The following is a 24,451-nucleotide window of genomic DNA, read 5'->3' as shown; positions in this document are numbered from 1 at the left end:
AATCTGTAAGAGGGTGATACAAAGAGGAAGCGAGCTGTTGTTCTCCATCTTGGCCGCGGGTAGGACCAGAAATCCTCAGCTTCATTTGAAGCAAAGATCATTTCAGTTAGGAGGACAAGGTTGCTAACTCTGAGGCTCATGAAGCATTACAAAGGGCTAGGTATGGTGGACCCCGTCAATGGGGGGGTCCAAGAGCAGGCCAAGCAAAGATCGAGGTAGCCTTGGTTCTGGCTCAGGGCAGGGGACAGACTGCGTCCTTTGCAGGCTGACATTTCCATAACTAGTTTGGGGGCATCAGTAGCCAGGTGCTCGGGGCCTGGCTCTGCTCTGCTCCTTTCTTGCTGCTGTGCGTGGCTGCCCTGCCTTGCCGTGGAGAGCACAGGCCAGATTCTCAGCCCACGCGAATCCGTCACTTTCCTGCCGCGCAAGGACCCCAGCCGAGTCGGCACCGTGGCCCTTTTTGTGACGGTCCTTGAAGAGACGAGTCGTGAAAGAGTTAAGGTGCAGGGCAGCAAAGCCCAGCTTAAAAAACAAGCGAGAAGCTGCTTCCTCTTTTCCTGCCCTGCGGTGTGTGTTCGGGCACGTGGGCCGCAGTCTGCAGTGCTGGTTTCACTCGCTAGCACCTGGGCTGTAGGGTGCTGCATGGTGCAGACCTCTGCTAGCGCCAGGATACCAGCAGCAGCCGTTTCCGCCAGGGCTGCCGTGAAGCGGTGCCCCTGGCCAGGAGAATTGGGTTCGACTCCCTGGCTCTGCAGCCGCCACTGCACCCAACCGCTGCAGAACGGGGGTCCTACTTCCCCGCCTCACCGGGGGGATGGGAGGAGAAATGCCTCGGAAGAACAAAGGAACTACAGCACCGGGCGCAGCAGCGAGATGCAAAGTGCTTCCCTAGCCAGACTGCCCGGGTGCCGTCCGCACTGGGTTCACAGGCCCGGACGAGAACAAAACCTGCGATTCCCGCAGGGGAAGAACACCCCCCCACCCCCCCATGCGTCTAACTGCACCCCACGCCCGATCCGGAGGGACGCCGTCGAGGCCTGAGGATTTTGCAGCCGCAGGTGAAGCTTTGCTCGGGTGCCCACTTCTTCAGGAAGAGCAACACCCGCAAAGCTGCCCGCAACCCACTGGCCAGACAAGCTGGGGCCCCTCTTCTGGGCTCTTCTCAGCAGCCGACAAGGCTCGATTCTTGCCTTTCCTAACAAGGCTGAGATTCCAGGGTCATCTCCTTTTTCAGGAGCTGAAAAACCACGATAACAGCCTAAGAGTTGTCCACACTGCTTTAAGTCACCGATCTCGAGCAGGCCAGTGGAGACCTAAGGTCAATGCCACTGCCCTGAGCCGTCCAGCTCGTGGATTTGAACGCCAGCGTTCGTCCGAGCTCCTTCTCCTGCCACAGGTCGCCCGGTGGGGCTTGGTGCGAGAGAGCTTCTTGGGAGGTTTCCCCCATCTCCTCCTCTGCGGAGGGGATCCCCAGCAGCCGCTGGCTGCTTACCTGTCGCAGGTAGAGCTTCAGGACATTGCTGATGTCATGGGGGGAGGCTTGGGACAGCTCCACCAGCTCCTTCCCATTCTCAAATGCCTGGCAAAGCTTCTCCACGCGTGTCTTCACGCCATTGACCCGGTAGATGCCCTGCAAGGAGGAGATAACAGGGGTAAAAGACTGGGAGGGATGTTGCTTCACTGGGTGATATAAAGCAGCAGTTTTGTGGCCTCATATTTAGGTACAGTGGTGCCAAGTGATTGCAGTCGCCTGCCGCCGCCATTACTCCTTCAGAGAGGGGAAACTGAGGCAGGGAGGGGAAGTGACTTGTGTGGGACTACAGGTAGGCATTGTCGGAGCCAAGGTGACTCGTCAATCAAGTATTCCTGGCTCCCGGGCCACCAGGAAGAGACTGCTAGCTCTGCTGTGACATGCAGACTTTCCCCCCGCCGTTACGGAGAGAGAGAGGAGCTCCGTGTAATGACCCCAAGGCACTGGCCACCCACGCGTGGAGTTACCCAGCTCAGCCCAGGAGACGGGAATCGAGCACGGTTCAGACGACGGGCAGAGAAGAGGCGCCCACCTTGGTCTTCAGAGCCCGCTTCTCAATCTCGGCGATGCACTTCTTGATGATGAAGGGGATGCCATCCGAGCTGCTGCGCAGAGCCTGCGTGAAGTCCTGGCCGAAGAGCTGCAGCTTCCCCTGGAGTTTCTTGTGTCCACACTGGATGGCCAAGGTCTCCAGGCACTTCTTGTGGCAAGCCAGATAGCACTGGAGTGGGCAGGAAGGTGGTTGGAGAAAGACAGGAAGACGTCCCCCCCCCACACACACACGCCCTGAGAGAAAAAGCTTCAGGCAATGGGGCTGGCTTTGGCATTGAAGAAGTGCTGCGCTTGGGAGCGGTGCACGTGGCCAGACAGAAGTCTCCACCTTGGGGACATCAGAACGGCCTTCCCAAAGAGACGCGTGCCAGCTGTCGTGAGAGGAGCCGTCATGCAAGAGCAAGAGCAAGAGCAAGAGCGTGTGGACCTGAAGCACTCCCCCAGGTTTTCCATAAGAACCCAGCAAACCTCTACGGGGCATTGCCCCCAAACCCGCCCCTGCACCAGGGAACCGGCCACGCGACAGCTCTCCAGCAGGGCTTCCTCGGACACCCGTTTTTTGCAGGCTCAACCTGCATTTGTGCTTTTCCCTTGCAAGTCCGAGCCCCTGCTTGCGTCTGCGCCTCGGGCGCATAAAAGCGACATCAACTGCAGAGGCGCAGCGGCTCCTCCTAGTCTGCAGAGCTGCAAAGCCAGAGGCTGATGACGGAGTGGGATGGAGGGCTGGTGCCACCTCTGCCATGCACGGATTTGGCTGCAGCCCCCTTCTCTTCGCCCTCCTTACCTCCTCACACTCTGCCCCCTGGAAGTACACGTAGCTGTTGCATTCCCGGCATTTGGACGGGGTGCGGAGCTTTCTCAGCCGATGAGTCTGGGCAGCCTTGGATAAGCCCATGTTTCGGAAGGGGCCCGTGGGAGCCGTCATTTCCGGGGTGATCCCGTTGATGCCTGGAAGCAGAACAGAAACAGGTCCCTCCAAATCTGGCCTCACCCCAAGAAGCGAAGGCAGCGAGAGCGGGCAACCCCCAGCCATGACCAGGTCCCTCAGTGATGCTACAAGCCAGCCGTGCCTTTCATTTGGGTGCAGGGACTTTCACATCTCTGTGGCGTGATGCTAGGAGATTCCTGAAAGCAAACAGCTGGGGCTGCTCAGGGGAGTTCCCATCAGTTCCACGTTACTGGGGCCCTCGTTCACGTTCATTATCGTCCTAGCTGGGGAGACGGCGTGCACAGCAAAGCCCAGCGTCCTTCTAGGTCTGCTCGGCACTGGATTTTTTTGGAGATAGCCTTAAAGCTATCTGTCTGAGCATTAAACAGTCCCGAGAGACTGACGGGCTTGGGCTCAGCACGCTCAGCCAACCCTCCTCCCCTGCTCTCCAGTGCGACGGACCAGCTGCCACAGCCGGTCACTCACGGGGGACTGCATTTTAGCCAAGCTTGTTTTCCATAGCTTGGGAGCATTTTGAGACGGGAGACGTCGCATTAAGATAAAATAATATTGTGTTTGCTTTTTAACTTCAGCCCTCGGTCTCAGCTTCTCAGAGCTCAATAGCGTGTGCCCCAGTTAATTGAAGGTTGCCAGTTTTCCCTCGCCTGAGTTGAGCGATTACATTTTACATTAAAAACGGAGTGCTTTGGCTTCCTCGTGCTGAGGGCTCTGGCAATGGAGTGTGTTTGCACTTCTGCTGGGTCAGACAACCTGCTGCTTCCTCCACTGGAAATTCATGATCCCCTGAGCGGTTTCCCATGCGTAAGGACACATGGAGACTCCTAGCTGCAAAGAAGCCCTTGCTCAAGTTCTCTGTGCTCCCCTCCAACTTCAGGAGGGGGAGGAAAAAGGTGCCCCCAGGTTGTCTCATAGCCAACTCTCTACTGACTTAATGGCCAACAGCACCGCGTGCAGGCTTATCTGTAGGGCAGGCCGGCCAGGGTTTCTGCAAGGTAATCAGGAAAGAGGAAGCAGCTCTGGAAGAGCTCCCACCAGCCGACTTCAGTGCCACGCTGCGTGCCAGCTCCTGGGTTTGGAAGCGGGGGGGGATTTGTTTGCCTCTCCCGCCCCATCACCCACTCTGTTCAAACGAGGCTGCGTTCTCGTCCTTCTCTTCCAGCTCTTCGCTGGAGGACATGGTGCCGTTGGAAGACAACCGCTGCAACTTCCGGCTGAATTCACCTGCAGAACATGGCCCGCAAGACGGAGAGGGATGATTAGGCAAGCCGGCTCTCTTCAAGGGAGATGGGTGCATTTCCCACACCCAAACGCCGTGCCCCATTCACCACTCCCTAGCTGCCAGGATACTCTACCTGAGCTTGAATCCAGGCCGCTTTCGGTTTCAACGGCGGACGTTGGCCAAGATTTATGGACCTGGTGCCCCCGTCCACCTGCAAAGCAAACCGCTTCATACATTAGATGCCGTTTGCTGGATTCATGGAAACAATCCATAGGAGCCCAGGACCAGGCTGAGTATTGCCATGCACGAGAGCGCATTCTCGAGTCCTAGGTGCAGAAGGGGCAAACCGGCTGTCGGCCAACCCCTTTCCGAGCAACTGGATCAAGAAATGGCCCCGATAGCAAAGTCCGCGTGGTTCTGCATTGACACTCGTTCACAAGATGCACAAGAGCTCCTAGTCCTTCAGGGCAGCAGTTTGCCAGGGTAAGGAAGACCTATTCCTATCTGACAGCACCAATACCATAGGGTAGATGGAGGGATGGTGATGCCGCCTCCAACCCACGCATTGTGTGCTACACGTGGAGACCCAAGATTGGGCTAGGAGGACCACAGGTCTGCTGGACATGAACAAACAGAGGGATGACAGACCAAAACGCCTGTACCCTTTAGGAAATGAGGTTGGCAACATCTCCTCCCCAGCTCCTCCACAATATGTATCACACTTGGCCTTGGACCCATTCCTGTGTGGCGATCGCTTGGGATCTTGCTTTCCATTCCTCTGCCTTAGAGTCGGGGGGCTGCAATAGAGTGACCGTGCTCAGCTCCAGCCCGCTGGAGACCCCTGCCAGCAGCTCACCTCTCCGCTCGACGTGCACCGCCCCGCTGTGCTGCTCCTTGGCCGCTGCACCTCCCTCGGGGATGCCCGCCTCTTTGGAGGGAGAAGCCCCATCCACGCTGCTGCTTGCAAAGTCGTTGGCACTGAAGCTGCCTTTCCGCGCCCGAGCAAAGGGCGACCTAAGGGGCAGGAAGAAGACAAAAGGAATCATTCCAGTAAAGGGGAGAGGAAAGAGGCACTTGGGAAGGACTCACTAGTCTGCCCTCTATCCTGGATACCCAATAGCCTGCCTCAGCAGTTGGCTTCACCATCCCCAAGCCACGGTGAACCTGGGATGAGCAGGTATATCGGAGCGGGGGAACTGAAGGGGTCGGGGCAACACTGGGAGCTTCCAGATAGTCCTGTCCTGGGCTTCCCCAGCAGGAGTTTCTGCAAGGGGCAGGTGTGGATGCCGGCTTGGAGAGGGGGAATCCTGTTACCCAGCTTGTGTTTCCCAGTAGGACACATCGTAAGCTCTCTCCAGGTTGAGCTGCTTAGTACCCCTGCCCAGGAGAGAGGGTCCCGGGCGGTGGCGGAGGCTCTCTGACGCAGACCCTGTGCTAAGGCTCTGGCTGTCCTACCAGGCGATCTGTGACACGTAGGGCTCGAAGTCATACTGGGTCTCAGGCTCGTCTCCCCGCTGCAGCTGCTTGACGTGGGAGGCGTACTGCTGCCCGGGGTCATACAGCTTGCTGCTCTCGCACAGTGTCTGGAAGTAGACGGGTAGGGCAGCCGTCTGCATGTGCATGATCTGGTAGAAGGAGATGGTGGCCTGAAAGGGACACAGATGGAGGGAGGGTCAGAGAGGGGCTCAGGAGCAATTCTGGGCAGAGCAGCCCCGAGACCCTGCCTGCTAGAGCTGGGGAGACCTGAAACAAGAAACCTGGGACACCGCTTGCCGCGTTGCATCTCGAGTTGAGGCCTGGCTTGTAAGAGCCAGAGGGACCGGAAGCAGCTCTTCCTCCATGCTAACCTCAGAAGCAGCCGCCGCCGGCCCAGCTGTGGACAGCTGGGAAGATCTTGACCTCCCAGAGCCCCGTGCGCGGCAGGGGCTTGCCCCGAGCCCCAGGTGCCCCGCCGAGCCAGCAAGCCCTGCTCACCGATTTGATGACCTGGTCGCTCTGCTTAATGACTTCGTGGATCTGCCGCAGCACGTTCACCTTGGTGTCCTCCAGTTCCTGCTTCTGCGTGTTGGCGTCAGCGATGCAGGTCCGGTACGTGGCCTGCGCCTCCTCGGCCTGAAAGCCCCAGGGACAGCGGGAGGTGAGACCTGCTCCGTGGGACGGCCCGGGCAGAGGACAGGGCCTCTAGATACGACCTGCCTTCCTCTGCCCCTCGAGCGAGACGAGAGGGGCCCTCCATCCCAGGACAGCGAGAGACATCTTCCGAGCGCCCCTCACCTTGTTCTTGGCCTCCTCCTCCAGCCGCCTCTTCTTGTCCAGGGTCTTGGTGGCCGTGCTGCTGCTGGTGCTCTGCTGCTCCTCCTCAGCCTTCACTGTCACGTGCTTGGCCTTGTCGTGCTCCTCGCAGCGCTGATTGTACATCTGCTTGGCCTTGCGCAGGTTGGCTTCTGCCTCTTGCTGCCCAGCGAAAAACGGAAGCCGTGAAGCCCTCCCGCTTCCTCACCCTCATGTGGTCCAGCTGGGCAGAGAGACCCCCCCGCCCCCCGAGAACCACCGCAGAGCTGAGTACTCCCACGCTGCTCGCAGGCACGGCTAGGAGCCAGCAAGCAGAGGAGGAGACTCAGACCACCAGCTCCTCGGGGCAGAGCCTGTCTCTCTGTGCGCACGGGTCCGGGGCCAGCAGCGTGTGCTTGCTTCTAAGGCCGGCGCTAAGGACTCAGGAGTCTGACAGCACGGTTAGAGGGCGGCTGCCACCGCGACACAGCCCCTGGCGCAGCCCGGCTCTGTAGCACCTACCAGCTTTCTCTGAGCCCGATGCCACTGCTCCTTAATGTCCTTCCGTCGTTTCTCATGTTCAAGGCGCCTCATGCTTAGCGGCTGGAGGAAGAAGGAGGAACCCCGAAGTGGTTTGCAGTTAACGTTATTAGGGGTCAGAGCAAGGGGATGCTTCTCTCTTTTGTAGAAGGGCTTGGACATGGACCGCTGAGCAGTGCTGTCAAGTCACTAATGCCAGTCATGCCCAGCTACGGGGTGGGGCTGCGCTCTGGACAAAGAGTCGCAAGTTCAGTGGATGCCAAATGCGGTTTCACTTAGGACGGCTCTAAGCGAGTGCATCAGTTCACTGGAGCTGGTGCACAGCCTCGGCTGGGCAGCTTTCTGCGGGTGATCAATGTGTGAAACTGTGTCTAAATGAAAGGGAAAATATTCAGGCTCTGAGTGGGGCTGGAGGATGGTGATTGGTTTTCCTGAACCTTGGATGGTATCATCCAAGAGCCAGACCCTTTATCCAAACACCCCAGAACCCAGGACGTTGGATGAGTTGCTCTGGCTCCAGCTCACGTCCAATTCAGTGCAGTAAGCCAAATGTATCCTGAGGCCTCTGAAACATGCTACATTTGAGACACTATTTTTGTCCCTTAACTAGTAACCCAGCCACATGGGTAGTCAAACTTAGGGCATGATAATATAGTAAACAAGCCACATAGTAGTTCCACATATGACGTGTAATAACTTTGTGGCTAGTTTATATCAGCCCAGCTGGGCAGCACACATGGTTTTACAAGTCCTGGGGAGGGGGCTGCTGCAGGTTCCCCATGCTGGGGATAAGTGAAAACCCTGTGTCAGCACCTGGGGTTTGGATGGGTCCCTGCACATGGGGACCCCCGCACCAGGGACAAAGCTGCATTTCTACTGCAACAGACTTGGGGCGGGGAGGGCCTGTACTCAAATAGCGCTTCCTCTTTCTAAGTCAGGAACACGAATGTACCATGTGTCCTGTGCAGACCTAAGAGCAAAACCAAGGGCTTTCTCTGCCTCTTTGCACCAAGGTGGGGGTACATGTGCATTCCTCTCACCTGCAAGAAGGTATGGTTTTGCAAGGTGGCCGCAGCTTGCACTGTTGAGATGCCATACTCCATGTCCTGCTCCAGAGCCAGCGAGTAGATGGACAGGAACGGCATATACGACTAGAAAAGGAACACAGGGTCAGCACAACAGCAGCTGGGCAGAGCCCTCGGTCAGGCAAGCGCTTGCAGCTGTGTGTGGGTGAAGGAGAGTGGGAGGCACACACCACTTGGGTGCTGTGGGCTGAAGCCTGGAGCTAGATTTAAGTATCGATGCATCATCCCCTGTGAGCTGAAACAGCTGGGAAAGTCAGAAGATCTAAGCTTGACGTGCCAGACCTCGCAAGCTGAAGCATCGGTGGGGACAGCATTGTGGGTTTGCTGCATTACATAACCATGGGCAGTAACCTCTTCCCCTGCACATTGACACTGCTGCATGTCTGTCTGGGGGTGCTGGAGTGGGGCATTGGAGTTTGCCAGTGGGGGAGGATGCTCAGACATTAAGAGGGGTGCGGGACTTTTCTGGGAGGGCTCAGTGTTGATCTCTGGGTTCAGCTCAGTTGGTGGCTTGGCCTAACTCCACGCCTGCTTCTGAAAAACCCACCCCAGCTGGTAATCGAGCCCTCCGGAGGCTGCAGACCCGTGCAGGAGGGGAAGGGAGATGTTTCTGGCTGCTGATGTGGCCATGGGTGGCATGGGAACACCTACCTCCTGAGCGATGGTTTGCTTACAGCTGTTGACTATCTTCTGCAGCCCTTTGGCAAACTCCAGTTCTGGAAGAGAAAGGAAGGAAGCAACAATGGCTGTGAAACCAAGGCACACACCCTGCCGCAGCATTGCTTTGGGGAAGACGGTACATCAGTTCTTGAAGCACTACCCAGAAATGGCAGCATGCACAGAGCCCTGCACCTGCCTTCTGTGGGCAGCTCTTTTCTAGGACCCAGCCCCAAGCCCCTAGGAGCATGCAGAAGGACTGGCATTACAGCCCATGACAATGTCTGGGGACTCGGCATGTCGGCTACCCACTCACCCAGCGTGGTCCGCTTCTCTAGGTAGTACATGAGGTCCTTCATATACTTGGAGATGTTTTTGGCATACTGGAGGGCAGCTTCAACTCCGCCCTCGCACCTCTGGAGTATGACGTCCACCTCCTCTGCAGACAGACGGCCTGTGACCCAGGGAGAAAGAGGATGATGGGACTGGAGGAGGAACTCACTAGGGATGGCGACTGGGCTGTGCCAATGCTGGGACTTAAAGCCAGAGGTTCCTGGCTCCTCTGCTCAGGGTCAGAGCGATTGCCACATTCGGGGTCAGGGAGGAATTTTACCCCCTGGTCAGATTGGGAAGGACTGGGGGTTGCCTTCCTCTGGAGCAGGGGCACTGCCTCTACTGGGGGTCTCATGCATGTATATTAGCCATCTTTTATAGAAGCAGGCTCTTGGCTGCCGTGGTCCCGTGGCTTTAGCAGTGGCAGGTTCGGGTGTGATGTCTTGTGTTGTGTCAGGGTTGGTGGTAGTTTTAACAAGAGGCTGGATGATGGATTTGTCTGGGATGGTTTGCACAGAGCTGATCGGGTTGGACTAGGTATGACCGCTGCAGGTCCCTTCCAGCCCCACTGCTCGGTGATTGCGTGAGCATGTTGGTGCCATTTGAAACAAGCACGTTGTCCAGCGGGCACGGAGGATGCTCGCAGGGTGCCTGGGCTTCACTGCGTATTGCACGCTTTACCTCTGCAGCCAGCTGTGGCAGATGAGGGGGCATCTGCTTACCTGAGTCATAGTTTCCAGTGCCAGGGAGCGTGTCCTCTCCCCTGTGCCCAGGGATCCCGTAGAGGTTCTCTATAGACTGTCAGAAAAGGAGCCCGTTGGAGAAGGAGAAGAGGGGACAACCAGGAACAGGCTTGGAGGAGGGCCCCATGGGGAGTTCAGAGGGAAGCAGATGTCTGCCCAGCTACAGCTCGAGGCCCACATGAGAGCATCACTCACCTGGTTCTGGTCCCAAGGAGGTATGGAGAGGAGGGTGCTGCTGTCCACCTCCCCCATGAGAAACTCCGACACCCTGGAGGGACAGGGAAGACACCGTGAGTCAGTACCGCTGGCTACAGAGCAGAAGGCAATCCCATAGCGGTCCACGGTGCCGGCAGGGACCCGGACCCGGAGCCTGCGTCTGCCTATCGGCTGGAGCTTCAGTGAGGAGGGGATCAGCCCTGGGGGATTTAGCCCCAACGGTGAGGATGAGGATGAACGACTCAGCCAGCTGGACAGGGCTGTGGGGGATAACAGCAGACAGCGATACCTTATAGGTCCTGCCCGATGGGGCTGGCCCAGCTCATTTCAGTGGCATCCCGAGTGCCCCAAGGGAAGGAACAAATCGAAATCCCTGCTGGGCGATACCTAGGAGCTTGCAACTGTGTGTGTGTGTGTATGTGTGTGTGTGCGCGTGTGCACGTCTCTCTCGGGTCCTAGTACATGCCAGTTGGGAGCTGCCGTTTGTGCATGCGAGGCGAGTGGAAGGACGCGAGGTCTGTCTCAAAACGGGGAAGGTAAGATTTGGGGAAAGCGGGGACGGAGATCTCCTCCCGCCCGCAGGGGCCTGGGGTTCACCTACGTGCTGCTGAAGGAGACGGCGATGGTCTCCACGGCTTTCTCGAACTCCCGCTTGTCCGTCTCGTTGTTGGTTTCAAAGTGGAAGCCTGGAGATGGAAGCAAGAAAACCCCCGTGTAGCCAGAGCCTCTGGGTCTAGCGGAGGCTAGCGAGGGTCTCGGACTGACGCTGGCATTGCCGAGACTCACCGCCTGGTTTGGATGCTCTGGCTCCCAGGCCCAGCCACTGAGCCTCTTCCACCTTGTTCCCCTGGGCAAGCAGGTGCTGCCCACAGCAGTCTTAGGTCTGGGCACTGCTTCGGCTTGGCTGAGCTGGGGCATGATCTGGGGACCCTTTGAAATGCTCCTAGATGCCCTTGTCCCAGAGCCCAGGGAGCCGCGTAGTGGGGAAGGGAAGGGCCTGGTGGGGGATGTGCGTGGGGCCAGGGGAAGAGGGGATCCAGGATTGTCCTCAGTGTAGTGATCCCCCAGGGTTTATCTAGTCTAGCTACAAATGTCTCCACTGATGGGGCTTTTACTGCTCCCCAGAGGGGCTGATTCCCCATTCAGCACCAGCCAGGACCCCCTCGTACACAGCCCCTGTTTCTCCCAAGGTGAGCTGCACTATTACTCTCCCATGGGCCTCACCACAGGTAATAACCCTGTTGACTTGTAGCCCTGTTTTAATGCCACGTGTTTCCTGTCTTGGGCTGCCTTGAGCACCTGTAGCTTTGCAATGGAAAGGGCCAAGCCAAGGCCACCACCAACCTAGGCCAGGGAGGCTGCTTTGGGCAAGGCCAGGCAGGTGGAGCGAGCCCTTCTCTCCCGCCCCAGACTTTGAAGTTTAACTCCAAACGTTGAATGCGGGCCTCATCCCCCCCAATTATTCATCATCCTGCCTCTTGCGTCACGTGGCAGCGAAACACAACCCCGCCGCTCCAGTGGCACAAGTGCAGGCAGCCGCGCGGGGTGCAAAGGATGGAGACTCAAGTCTCCCAGTCCGAGACTGGGAATCTGCCTCCGCGCCCCTGGACTCGGCCAGTTTAGCTGCCGCGTGACCTCTGGGCTCTCGACATCGCCCACGTCAGCGCTTGCCGCGGTCGTGCTTGCGCAGACCCTGACCCGCGCCGGGGCCCCCGAAACAAGCTGATCATCAGATCTGGTTCCACCCTGCTACGGAGGTGCTTCCTGTGCCCTGCGGTTACGGTGTCCAGGAAGCGAGGGCAGTGACGCAGGGTGTTGTGCTTGCTTCTGTGGTTAAGGCAGCCTTCCCTTCCCCCTCTGCGACGGCTCTCCAAAGGCTCGGGCCCTGCCGAGGATTGCAGCCTGACACAACCGCCTCTCATAAACACGAGGACCTGCCAGCGCTCGGGGGGAGGACTGATTTCTTGGCAGCGGCACCCAGGAGCTCCCTCCATGCTCTTCGCTGGGCTTGGGATGAGGCCTGACGTGGCCCCGGTGACAGCCGAACAGGTGAACCCCTGTTGAACGTGCCCCACAAGGGCCCCTCCATCCTGATGGACCCACAGCAGCCGGGAGCTGCTCCAGCTCCCAGCCAGGAAGCTTCGAGTCTGGAGCTCCTGCTGCAGGAACCGCTGCTTTTATCTTGAGCCCCCCAGGGCAGTCCCAGCTGCGTCTGAGATGGCAGCTCTTCGAAATCATGCATTTTTCTCCCCTGCTTTCTGCACTGAACCAGCCCGAGCAGACCCAGCCATGCATTTCAATGGCCCCAGCTTGACTGTGAGCTCTCGCACCTGTTGCACCCTCTGTGAGCAGTGCGTGCAGCCCTGTGGCATTTAGCAAGCTTCCCAAGCCCCAGCCCCTACCCATAAAACAGACGTTAGAATAACAATAGCACATCCTTCGCGCTCCCCGCGCAGACTTCAGGGCCTGTAACCTCTGGGTCCTGCAGGGATCTGGCTCCCTGGGTCCCATCCTCTGCTGCCTCACAGGCTGAGCCCTCCCCTGCTCACATCTACCAGGGAACGAGCACAGGAGATCGCCACCGCCCTGAACCTTTCAGCTACCGAGGGACCAAGTCATCCCTGGGGGACAAACTAGGACCACTTCGGGGCTGCTCTACGCGGGGGCCTTCACAGCCAGTCCCCGGAGAGCTCTGCCGGGTGGGCGCCGGTGGTGGATCCCATGCGCCTGGGTAATCAGCTGCTCGCTGCGGATCCGTCCTGTTTTCATGTTAATCAGCATCTGGTTTCCCTAATTGTGTGGACTTGCCAGCGTGGCTACTCTTCATCATAGCCAGTGGGACATCTCTTAAGCCACGCTGGTGTTTCCCCTTGAAAGCACTAAGACAGCAGCAAGGGCAGAGGGTCTGAGGGTCCTGATTTTCAGACCTGGTTTAGGTACCTCCATCACACCAGAGAGGCAGGCCGGGCAGGTGGAGTGAGCCCTTCTCCCCCACCCCGGGCTTTGAAGTTTAACCCTAAATGTTGAACACGGGCCTGATCCCCCCACTGCTTGAGGGTGGGGCCTCGAGGACTGGAGCTGAAGCCAGCTAAAGCAAACTGAACGGTTCCCGTCCTCGCAGAAAGTCATGCTGAAACGCCTGCACTGGGACCTCTGCATCGCGGCCTAGTCCGGCGTCGCGGGTAATGACTCCAGGGCCCCCGGAGCTGGGCAAGGCTGACAAGCTGGGGGAGCTGGCCTTTGAGAGCAGCCTGCAGGCTCGTAGCCTGCCACGCCGGGCTGCGGCGTGTGGAAGATGAATTGTGCTGGGAAGGGAATCCCAGGCATGTATTTGTGCCCTAGCCCCTCAAGCGCTTTCCTAGATGCCTCCCTAGAAGGAGTTGGCTCTGGCCGTATCTCTTGGCTCAGCACAACAGGCAAGCTGAGGGCGTCGTGTCCCGAGGCTTTCCTAGCTCTAGTGATCGCAACCATGCAGGCGAGAGTCTCCAAGCCCCACGGACTGTCCCTGAGAGCAGGGCCTCTGCCCACGTCCTGAGCATTTCCCACTCCACGCTGAGCTAAATCTCATCTCACTTCTTTATATTGCAGGGATGCCCCCTCCTCACAGGCCACGACCCCCCGCCCCGGTGCCAGGCGCTGTACAACACAGCAAAGAGATGGGCCCTGCCTGAAGGAGCTTGCATTGCCCCCAGCCACGTGTGAGCAGCTCCGTGCCATTCGCTGCTCGGGATTCACGCCAACGTGAGTGAGGGGCTACCCGGGCCTCTGTAAGGGCTGCTGATCAGAGATGGGGCTGTGCCGTCTCCCCGGGCGAGTCGCTTGACCAGGCATCTCCAGGTCATTTGGAGGGGAGCTGATTATCTGCTGCTGTGGCAAGTCATCTGCTTTGGGTCAAAGCAGGTGCCGCGGCAGGAGCGAGTGCGGCATCCTCCCGGGTTTGGCAGTGCCTCCTGCGGGCGTGAGCGCTCCCACCAAGCGGGGGGCAACGGGGAGCTGTGTTCGGAGGGGCCAGGGGTTGTAATCCGAAGGGACCTGGAGTTGCAGCAGAGATGCAGGGGCAGTGAGGAGGCTCCAGGCCTGTGTCTTGCTCTTGCAGGGGCCGGAGAGAGGAGCTAGCTGTCGCTTTGGTCTCTAAGCATGGTGGTCCCCTTGGATCGGTGAGGAGGGCGTGCAGCATTTTTGCTACCCTTTGCTGGACAACCGGTCCCCCAGGGGAGAGGAGTGGGAGCTGGGGAAGCCCTGTCACACCGAGGAGGGGCTGGGACTCTAGGAGCCTAGACCTCCAGGCTCCTGTCAGCCCAGAGCTGGGGCTGAGCTCTCCAGAGAAAGCCTCATGGCAGACGCTGGCCTGACCCCAGCCAAGCGGGGGAAATTCAATCACGGGGAAGGTTACCAGCCCTTTCCCCGATGAAGTGGCAATTGCAGCAGGGTGAGGCCTGCCCAGCTGACAAGGTCAGGGCTGGTTTTGCAGCCCAGAGGGTCACCTCCCCTGCCCAGACCTTGACGCCCGGCTGGAGCTCCTTTGTCAGGGATGGCCCCCCCAGCCCTGACCCAGCCTCTCCCAGCAGCTGCCCTGGGGCTGGATCTTGACAACTGTGGCTAATCAATGCTGCATCCTCCAGAAAGCCCAGCCGGCTCTGGCCCCCCCAGGAGAGATGCAAAGGATGGACCTGTCCCTGCTCTAACTCCACCGACTGCAATGGGGTCCCTAACTAAATTCAGTGCAGTGGCTAATGAGTGCACTAACGAGCAGCAAAGGGGGCATGTGACCTTGAGGAGCGGGTGACACAGCATGTGAGAACAAGCAGGTTGTGGGGGCCAAGGACGGCAGAGGGATCCCAATAACGGGATGAACTAGGCGCTGGGCTGCAGGGACCCTGCAGAATAGATTGTGGGGAGGAAGCTGGGCAGAAAAGCGGTCTTGGGGGCTGGAGGATGGTCGTCCCCCCCCCGCACTGCCACTGCACCAGGCAGCCAGGCCAGCGTGAAGGGCACCACTCTGCCACCCTGCCACGGCCCCTCTGGAGCTGGGAGTTGAGCCCCGGACCTCTTTGCCTACTGCTCCTTCCTCCCGGAGGCAAACGAGCTGTTGCCATTATGGTTTGGATCAAGGAAATCTTTGCAAAGCAAGGGCCAGACTGGGCTCTGCTGCCGGCCCCGGTGCCAGCCTCCCTCCCTTGCTGCCCCGAGCGGGATTTGAATACCCAGCATGCCCAGGAGTCCAGGCAGCCACACCAGCAGGGGCCAGCTGAGCCGGTCAGGTGCTGGCCACCCCTGGCCTGGGACCCGCCATGAGCAAGTCCTGGCGGCCATCTCACCTTTGATCCTGGAGATGAGGGTCCCGGCAGCCGTGAGGGTCTCCAGGGTGTTGAGCAGCGGGTACTTGTTGATCACCTGGCGCAGGATGCGCAGGGCTTCCCCAAGGCACTCGTGCGCGATGGGCCGCTGCGGCTCCACATGGTCTGCGGCAGAGAGGTCAGAGCGGTCACCGCGGCCCACCGTGCCCCTCCGGCAGCAGCCGCAGCAGGGCCTGGCCCCCCGCCCGCCCAGCCCCAGGAGCGGCACCGACTCACCGCGGGAGCCCAGCAGCAGGCAGAAAGCCGGGGGCTGCCCGCCCTCCAGGAGGGCACGCAGGTTCCCACACAGACACATGCTGAGCCCCGCCACGCACCAGCTCCCTGGGCTCAGGGGCCGGGAGAGCCAGCTGATTAGAAAGCCAAGCTGCCTTCACCCCAGCCCGGGAGCAGAGCCCCGGCCTTCCTGATCCCATCAGTCCCCCGCAGCCACTGACCGGGGTGGGCGTTTGCATACCAGCCCCTGCAAGGCCTCCCCCTCCTCTCCCTGTCTCCGTGCGCATCAGGGCAGCCTCCTGACCCTGGCTCACACCTCCCCAAACCTGTCCAGCGCCCGCTGCCCTTTGCTCTCTCCCCTCCTCCCTGGGAAAGGGCTCGCTGCATTCCAGCCTGGCTGGGTCTGAGCCCCCGCGGCGGGAGCAGCCTCCCAAGGGTAGTGGCAGGGTGGCCCGGGGCGATGGGCCTCAGGCAGGGAGCGGGAGCGTGGGCTGGGGTAGCACTAGGAGACCTGGCAGGAGGGCCCGGAGACCTCGCTGAGCGCCCTCGGCAAACCGCTGAGCTTCCTGCACCGGGCGGCAGCGTGGCCTAGTGGCTGGAGCACAGCACAGGGCATGGGGGGCAGTGAGGCACGGCGGCGACAAGAACGAGGTAGCAGAGATCGCTTTCCCCGGGCAGCACAGGATGCACCGGCACGGGGGACTTGGGCCCTGAATGCCGGGACTGACTCTGGGTGGCTGCGAGCCCATCAGGGCTCTGCGCCTCAGTTTCCCCATCCCGGAAAACCCAGGGACTGTGCCTCCTTGTGGGCAGTGCCTCAAGGGGAGCCCAGAGGGAAGCTGTCTGGGTACTACCCCCTGCTCTGGGGTGTTGCTCGTCTTCCCAGCAGCTCAGCAGCATCGCCAGCGGGGTCTGGGGGCTCCTCGCTGGGCTCTCGCGTGATACCCACAGAGGTAAGGCGGCCGTGCCTTCCTGAGACAGGGCTTGGAGGGGGAGGCAAAGTCCTGGGCTGAGCTCGGTCTTTCCCCGGTAGCTGAGCTCCCCTTGAAAGCAAGTCTGGAATTTCCTCCCTGCTTCCTTCCCCTGCCCTCCCTGCCCGGAGGCGACCCCCCCGGCTGCCACCGCCCCGGCGCGCAGGAGGCCTGGCTGCTCCTCTCACCCCCCAGCCCCTGCCGTGAGCGCAAGGGGCTCCGGGGGCCTGGGAAGTCTGTTTACTGGCAGGAAGGGAAGCTGGATGTTGGGAGCTTCCCCAGGAAGCCAGTCCCTTCTGCAGCTCTCCAGATAAAGCTGCCCCGATCCTCCCCCCCGAGCCGCCCTGAGCAGCCGCGCTGGGATTTGGGCCCCAGGGAGGCCGGTAGAAACGGCTCCCCGAAGGGAACCAGAGGCGCTCCTCGTCCGACCGAGCGCACGGCAGCGTGCGCTGGCGGGCAGAGCCAGCACCTGTGAGCCGGGGCTCCTGGGTGCTTTCCCCAGCCCCCATGGGAGGGCTGTGATGTCACGATTAAAGAAGGGACTCAGGCCCCCGGGACTCCCTGGTCACAGCCTGGGCTTGATTTGGGGTGAGAAGAGCAGGGGTGGGCGTTAGGACTCCGGGGTGCTTTCCCCGGCTCTGCCACTGATACACAGCCCGGCCTTGGGCAAATCTGTGTCCTGCTCCGTGCCTCAGTTTCCCCTCCTGCCCCGTGGGGCTCAGACAGCGCCCCTGCCCCAGCCTCGTGAACGGTGCTGCGGGGTGCTGAGCGAGCAGTGTTGTCACCGTTACCCCTGCGACGGCAGCACGGCGGGGGGGGCTCCACGATCTCCGGGGAGTCTGATTGACCCAGGGACACCCGAGAGCGCAGTCCGGCCCCTGGAGGGCCACGTGGGACAGACGCCACGCCGCCGTGGGGTCAGGGTGGCTGTGTTTCACGCCGACAGCTCTGCAAGGGGCAGGGGCAGGGGCAGGGAGAGGGGCTCTGGAGCTGCCCCGTGGACAGCCCTGGAAGAGGGGGTGCTGCCGCCTTCTTGGGGGCCACGGCAAAGTGCCTGGGCCTGTCAAACACAGGGCAGGGGAGGGATTTCCGTGGGCGCTTTCGGAGGGGCAGGCAGAGATCGGAGGGGCTGGGAGCAGGGAGCGGTGTCTCTGCCAGGCCAGGATGCAGCCCCCACGGCTCTGAGGAGCCCCCCCAGGCCCAAACTCCTGCCGGCCCCGCTCATGCGGGCTCACAGCTGCTCACCCCGTCCCTACTGGCGGCTGCATCCACACCTGCTCTCCAGGCCCAGCAGCCCTAGTGTTGAGGAGAAACCCGGGGCGTCGCAGCCTGCTGAGATGCAGCTTCCTGCCGCCTTGCACTACCTCTGCCCAGCCCCGCTCAACCTGGCGCTCCACGGGCTTTAGCCTTGGGGTTTTCTGCTGACCGAAGGCAGCCCCAGCCTCGCCCCCAGCTCCCACGTGCCCAGCACGGCCATCTAGCAAGGGACACGCCGCCACGTGGAAGCCGGACGCCCAGATCTGGTCTTGCTGGGAGAGTGTGCCCCCTCCCTTGGGGGCCGCCTCTGCCCTCCGGGGTCCAGCCCTGCCGTTTCCACTGCCAAGGGGAGCATGGCAATGCGTCTGTAGGACCGGGAGTGAAAAACAGGGCATCATGTGACCCCCGCTGCCAGCCCCACCCTGGCTACGGAAAAAGAAAGATATGCCGTTTCCTTTGTCTTCCAGCGAAGAAGCCACTTAAAGGGGGCAGGGCAGAAACTGGGGGACCCCCCCCCAGCTTCCACAGGCCCTCCAGCGAGAGCTCGGCCCCATCGCCTCCTGCGCTCTGCCCTGCCAGGCGAGGCCTCAAGCCAGGGCGGCGCTGGGGGCAGAGAACGGGGCCGGGGGCTCGCGCCGCGTGCCACCCGCCAGCGGCCGCGTAAACAGGAAAGGCAGGCGGATGAAAATAGCTCGTGGGTAGGAAGTCGCACTGTCCTGGCCCAGCTCCCCCTCCCCACCGTGGTTCCCGGCCCATCTCCCTGCCTGCACCCTGCCCTGCGGGAGGGCAGGAGGAACCACCCCCCTCCCACCAGCCCCAAGTGTCTTTGCAGCATCCACCGTTTGCGGCCTGCAGCTTGCGTGGTCGCCCGCTGCATCCCAAGACCCCCGCGTCGGAGCCACCCCCGGCGCCGGGCGTGCCGGGCTCCCCTGTGCGGCTGTCCCGGGCAGACAGGGTGGTAGGGGGTGGCCCACGTCTGTGAGCCCACAGGAAAGCTGCCTGGGCCCACGTGTGGCCGCCTTGCAGGGCTCATCCCCATGGCCTCCTCCTCTGGGAACAAGAGCTGGGTTCAGCTCAAAGGCGCCGCAAGGCGCCTGTCTCCTTCCACCTCCGGAGCCCTCTTTCTCCCTCGTCCCGGGGTTTAGGCGCGAGAGCGGAGCTGCCAGGTCTGGGCCCAGCCGGGTGTTTCCACTGCCCCAGCCACAGGCAGCAGCGCCCTGTGATTCACAGTGGTGTGACCAGCGCTGGGAGGAGCGGACCACAAGTCCCATGCTGACATCAAGCCCTGGAGGCTAACGCCTGGCACAGATCACACCGCACGCCAAGCCCTGAACCACGTGCCTCTCGGCAGGGAATAGGGAAGTGCAGACCCCGGGATCAGCTGTCCTGGGCACAGCTGCCCACATCTGCACCCCCGCTCCGCCGCCAGGGCCAAGCTCTTGGGAGATGTAGGGAAGGGGAGCGATTCTGGGGCTCCCACTGGCCTGAGCACAGCATGAGTGGGAGTGCAGGGTGCCAGGACCCCGTGCACGGCTGGGGAGCCCACCTGGACCCCTTCCTTCACGTCCCCCTCTTCCCCCGGCATCTCCAACACGAAGCAGCCCCTTGACCTTTTCAGCTCAGCGTGTCCCCATGGGACCATCCCCAGCCCTCGCACCCGGGACTCACCGTCTCTGAGAACCACATCCCTCAGCTTCTCCAAGGCCTCAGCGAAGAGGGCCACGTAGGTCAGGAGCTGCGGGATGTCCTCTACCTCGATGAACGGCGCTTCGGCACTGTCAACGGGGCTGTAGCTGGTGGGGGTCTTGTGGCCCTTGGCGATGCCCCGGGTGCCCGCCGAGGCCAGGGGGAAGCCGGCGGCGCTGGCATGCCGGCTCAGGCTGGTGGGCCGCTTGAGCGTGCCCATGGCACTGGGGCTGCTGCTGAGCTTGGGGCTGGACAGACCCTGGTCGGCCAGGCTGGAGGGAGGTGCTTCAAGGCAGTCCTTCCGCGGCAGGTCCTGGAAGGGAAGGAACAGCCATGAGAGGATGAAGGGGCTGGGGAAGTGGGGGCTGCCGGCGCACGCAGAGGAACCCGATGGGACGGAGATTGTCTGCACGCTCATCAGCCTTCATCCGAGCGAGGGGAAGGAGCATCACGGTGAGAGCACGGGACCGCACGTCCGGACTCCATCTCCGGCTCCGAAGAAGAGCGGGGGCTAACTGGGCAAAGCGAGGCACCTGGAAGAGGAGCGTGGCTGCTTGTCGCAGCCAGTGACCTGGGCCCAGGGGTGCCTGGCTCAGCTAACAGGGTTGTGCAAGGCGACACTAAGTTTGCATGCCCCGGTTTCCCTATTTGCCGCCTTTTCCAGGGAGGTGCTGAGGTCTAATGGATCCCTGTGCTGCTGGGACCAGAATCTGGCCCAGTGTCCTTCCTGCAGTTAAGTCAGTGAGGGTGCCCTGCATTTCCCCCGGGATCACGGGGATCTTTTAGTGGTGAAGGGCCAACGCCTCCTGACCAGCAAGGCTGCCTGCACCATTTGCATGCAGCAACCAGCAAAAGCATTTTGGAGGAGGAGTGAGACTGTCTTTTGGTAATCAAGAGACTCTCCAAGGGCAAGGATGGTGAGGGAGCCTCCCAGTGCAAGGGGAGCAACTGAGCGGCTCGTAAACGCTGGCCAGCTATAAATGATTCATCGCCCAGGGCTGTAAAGTGGCGTTCTTTGCCCTGCATGTGGAGCCCCTGCTGACATCAAGGGAGAGGCCCCGAGTGATTCAGAAGTGACTGTGCCAAGATGGACCATGATGTTGATACCAGAAAATGATGCCCTGCCGCTTCATGCAATGGGACACGGCTGGAGCGGAGCTGGCGGCTGCTCCTCGTCCACCGCTGCCCGCAGGAGACGCCGCAAGGACCAGAGCGGCCCCCGCCTGCCTGTCCCACCCAAGGCCTGGCGGGGCTGTTGGACAGTTCCCGTCTCCTCTCCTCCTGCGGCTTTGGCGACTCCTCTATTGGGAGCCAGAGGCAAACTTCAGGCCTGGGATTTTCCAGCGGGAGACTGGAAGCACAAGCCCCCGGCTCTGAGTCCCATCTTCTCCTTTCTGGAGGCGCTGTCTGGAGAGGGACAAGGCGCCAAAGCCTTTTGCAGAGCCCAGAACCGAGCAAAGCAGAGCGCGGAGCTGGGCGACCCCAGCCCCGGCACAGGGAGCGAAGTGAGAGCTTCACGCGGCCTCAGCGATCGGGATTGCTCAAGGCTTCCCACCGGCCTTGCACAAGTAAACAGCCCCCAGCCCTGGGCCTTGCACAAGCGGCAGAAACCGCCGGCTCCTCTCTCTGGACACGGCTGGCTTCTTCCCTCTTCTCTTCCAGGCCCTGTGGTATCAAGCGCTGGTCATCCCTGAAGGAGGCATGACCAGTCCTCTTGCCACACAGGACGGTAGCGGCACCGCCATGTCCTGTTCCCCCGGATAGGCCTGTACCCAGGCAGCTTGGCAATTTTGGGAGGTGCATTAGGGCGGACTGGCGCGGGTGCCTTTTCTTAGGAAACATGCAGGATCTCACCGTGTTCGAGAAGAGCACTGTGGCGAGACGAGGCACGGTCACACCCTGAGGTCGCCCGAGGATGGCCCACCATCTAGCCCATTCCCAAGCCAAAGGAGCCGTGACTTCCTGCAGAGGATTTCCTGGCAGATTCAGCTCTGAGTTACTCCCACCAGCCTCGGGGACAGCAGCGTGGTCCCCTCCCTCTGATCCCGCAACTTGGGGCCCGCAAAATGGCCTGCCCACACCTCTGAATGGGGAAGGCGGCGGGTCTCTTAAAACCTGTCCTAAACAAAGAAGCCCTGGGAAGGTCTCCTCCTCGCCTGGACACTCATGAGTCACTCCCTCCCCACCGTGCCTCGCCTGGGGGTTGAGTTGCATCAGAAACTAGGTCTGATAACAGCAACCGTTTCCGTTAGAAAAGAGAAAGCCGGGCTGGCTTTTCTGAGGGCTCAGCAAGCAGAGATGCCCGCCTGCGGCGCATCGGTTTGCACGGCGCGGAAGGCAGGAGCAAACCCGGAGATCCTCTACCTGCTTGCAAGTGGTGCCCTGCAGTCTTCCACCCTGGAGCCAGTGTTCAACCCGCTGTTACTGCCCCTGTCAGACAGCTCTTTGGTGGCTCACGTCAGAAGGGCATTTGCCAGGTCGCAGTCCAGTTTTCAGGCCCCGTCACAAAAGTGCAACATGGCTGGCAGGGACGGGCCCCGTATCTACTGCCTTTGGAGAGCCTGCAGAGTGCCACCCCACCGATTTCTTCCTGGGCAAGACCCTGCCTGCATCACCCCTGCTTCCTTGCGACACCTGGCCCCTGCCTGCAGCTCTCTTAATGAAAGACGGCAACCTCACCCCAGGAGGCTGCTAGTGACCGCTGTCCAGGAAGGAAAAGTGAGGCCATCCGAAAGGCCTGGCTGCAGGCGACCCCCAAACCAGGAGACCCAAGAAGACCCTTTCTGAGCCCTAGATCCAGCCCTGAAACCACTTCAGGGGTCCCGGGGGCCTTGACTGCTGTTGCAGCCCTGCAGGCTGGGAGGCAGCGAGTTCCTCTCTGCAGCGGTGGGTTGAACTCGGCAGCGAGATGCTGCCCCTGCAGCCCCAGGCACCCCCTCCGTCGCACCCCCGAAGGAGCAGCAGGGAGAGGAACAAGCAGAGCCCAGCCCGTGGGTCGCACCCTCGGCTCCCACCTACCTTCACCCACGCGTTGGGTCTGTAGGAGACTGGAACCAGCGTGCTCCTGTGGGAGCCGGAGTTTGTGGCCATCTGCCTGAGCCCCACCGAGTAGGGGCTGTAGCTGTTCTTCCTCACCGAATGTCTGTTCAGCATCCCTCTGAGTGCTCGGACTGCGGCCAGGCCCACCCATCCACCCCACGTGCCAGCCGGGGAGCGGGGCGCCCGGGGCCGCCGGATGGCTCTGCGCAGCCTCGGGGCCCGTGCCCTTCCCGGGACAAGAGTCTGGGTTCAGGATGGGCTCCGGCTGCACGTGGGCATGGGTGTGGAAAGTGCAGCTTTTTCCAAGCCGGGAGGAGGACGAAGCTGGGAATGTCCCTTTTTCTTTGCCTGTTGAACTGTTCCCCCTGGGCTGTTCTGGAGGGGCCGTGCCCGTCCCTTTGTCTGCTAGAGCCCGGGGGCCTCACCCAGCTCCACTGGGATGCGACCACATCCGTCTGCCCCTACAGCCCTGTCCCCCAATGCACCCCTTGGTCCTCACACCCTTGGCTTCGCCCTCTGCTTCGACGCTCGCCGCCAGCCACTTCCCCTTCCCTCCATTGAGGCGTCTCTCCCCCTTGGCTGGTCACGGACGGAGCTTTCCTGGGATCTTTTCCCCCTGGCGACTCCGCGCTGCCCTCCAGCCCCACGCAGCCGCCCTGCGCATTTGCATCGAGCGCCTCGAGAGGATGCAGCGCTACTCACCGCCAGCACTTGCGGTATGGGGCTTCCTGCCCTGCTCTTCTTTGAGATGGACGGCGTCTTCATCAGCTCCCGCTTCTTCCTTGAAAACATCTTCCCCGCAAGCCGAGATGGCCTCGCCCCAGAGCAGCCCTCCGCAGCGTCTCAGGCCTGGGGTCCTGTCCGGCGTGGCTTCCCTATTTCCATCCGCCAGGCTTGGCTCCAGCCACGTCGAGGGCCGGCGGAGGTGTCCCGCGCAGCTGCAGCCCTCACAGCTCGGGAGCGACTCCCTTAGCAGTTCAACCACATTCACTGACTTGACTGTCAGGGCTGGAGCATGTGATGCAGGGTTTTTTCCTGATTGGTCTGTCACGCTAACCTGAAAACAGTGCACAGGAAAAGGCAAACGCGCAGGGAGAGAGAGAGCAGGCGGAGTCGCGTCTTGGGGTCGGGAGTCTGGGCTGTTTTGTTTCTCCAGCCGAGCCAGGAGGGTTTCGGGGGCACGGTGGCTCTTCCCTGCCCTTTCGTGTGTCCCACCAGCCCATTTCACAGAGGGAACGTGGGGCCCAGGGAGGGTGGAGGCTTTCAGAGGCCCCCACCCTGGTCAGGAGAGGTGCCCTCTGCCCCCCATACACAGCAGCTCCCGTCCCTACCAAAGCAGGGCACCTCCCAGGCTGGGTAGGTAGGGAGCGGGCTCTACCTGTGTTACAGAGGGGGACTGAGACAGGGAGGGAACAGCGACCCAGGCAGTCTGCAGCAGAGGGGACTGGACCCTGGTATCCTGAGAGCTGGCCCAGCCTCTCATACCCCATTAAGTGACTTGCCCAGGGTCCCCCAGACAGCCAGTGGCGGAGCTGGGAACCGAGTCCAGATCCTTCAAACCCCATTCCAGTGCCTGCCCGTGACCCTGCGGCCCCTCCGCTGCCCTGCGAGACGTATCCCTCCCATTAGAGGCTCAGTAGCACTCGGCAAAGTCTTCCTCTGCCTGTGCTTGGAGCGGTGCTGAGCCCCCGAGCCCTGGCCCTCGCTGGCGGGCCGCTGGCTTCCATCCAGCTGCCGCGCTCAGTGCCACGACATGCTGCAAGAGCCAGGAGCTTAGCAGGCTTCAGTCGTGGCGGCGGGGAGCCCCTCGTATGATAATGAGACTATTCGGG

The 24,451-nt window shown here is 61.1% G+C and overlaps 1 protein-coding gene across 2 annotated transcripts in view; it reads right to left on the bottom strand.

Annotated features, from left to right (window-relative positions):
• ARHGAP45 (Rho GTPase activating protein 45) overlaps positions 1-23,627 on the bottom strand; it is a 30,037-nt gene extending 6,410 nt beyond the window's left edge. The window contains exons 1-19 of one of the 2 annotated variants that reach the window (XM_019538257.1): positions 23,322-23,627; positions 19,563-19,893; positions 15,415-15,558; positions 10,698-10,782; positions 10,076-10,148; positions 9,860-9,935; positions 9,121-9,258; positions 8,799-8,863; positions 8,103-8,213; positions 7,045-7,125; positions 6,526-6,705; positions 6,226-6,363; positions 5,707-5,897; positions 5,108-5,265; positions 4,385-4,462; positions 4,152-4,253; positions 2,868-3,031; positions 2,064-2,252; positions 1,493-1,630 (exon numbers count right to left, since the gene is read on the bottom strand). In XM_019538257.1, coding sequence (XP_019393802.1) covers positions 1,493-1,630; positions 2,064-2,252; positions 2,868-3,031; positions 4,152-4,253; positions 4,385-4,462; positions 5,108-5,265; positions 5,707-5,897; positions 6,226-6,363; positions 6,526-6,705; positions 7,045-7,125; positions 8,103-8,213; positions 8,799-8,863; positions 9,121-9,258; positions 9,860-9,935; positions 10,076-10,148; positions 10,698-10,782; positions 15,415-15,558; positions 19,563-19,893; positions 23,322-23,411 — 2,532 coding nt within the window. In that variant the 5' untranslated portion in view covers positions 23,412-23,627. Of the gene's footprint in view, positions 1-1,492; positions 1,631-2,063; positions 2,253-2,867; positions 3,032-4,151; positions 4,254-4,384; positions 4,463-5,107; positions 5,266-5,706; positions 5,898-6,225; positions 6,364-6,525; positions 6,706-7,044; positions 7,126-8,102; positions 8,214-8,798; positions 8,864-9,120; positions 9,259-9,859; positions 9,936-10,075; positions 10,149-10,697; positions 10,783-15,414; positions 15,559-19,562; positions 19,894-22,598; positions 22,773-23,321 lie in introns of those variants that run through there. The other variant, XM_019538256.1, reaches the window with a different exon arrangement.
• Between the last annotated feature and the right edge of the window lie 824 nt (positions 23,628-24,451).

Source organism: Crocodylus porosus, unplaced genomic scaffold (assembly GCF_001723895.1).
Source record: "Crocodylus porosus isolate Cpor-Errol unplaced genomic scaffold, CroPor_comp1, whole genome shotgun sequence".
Lineage (NCBI taxonomy): Eukaryota > Metazoa > Chordata > Crocodylia > Crocodylidae > Crocodylus > Crocodylus porosus.
This window is presented reverse-complemented; position numbering and strand designations above follow the sequence as displayed.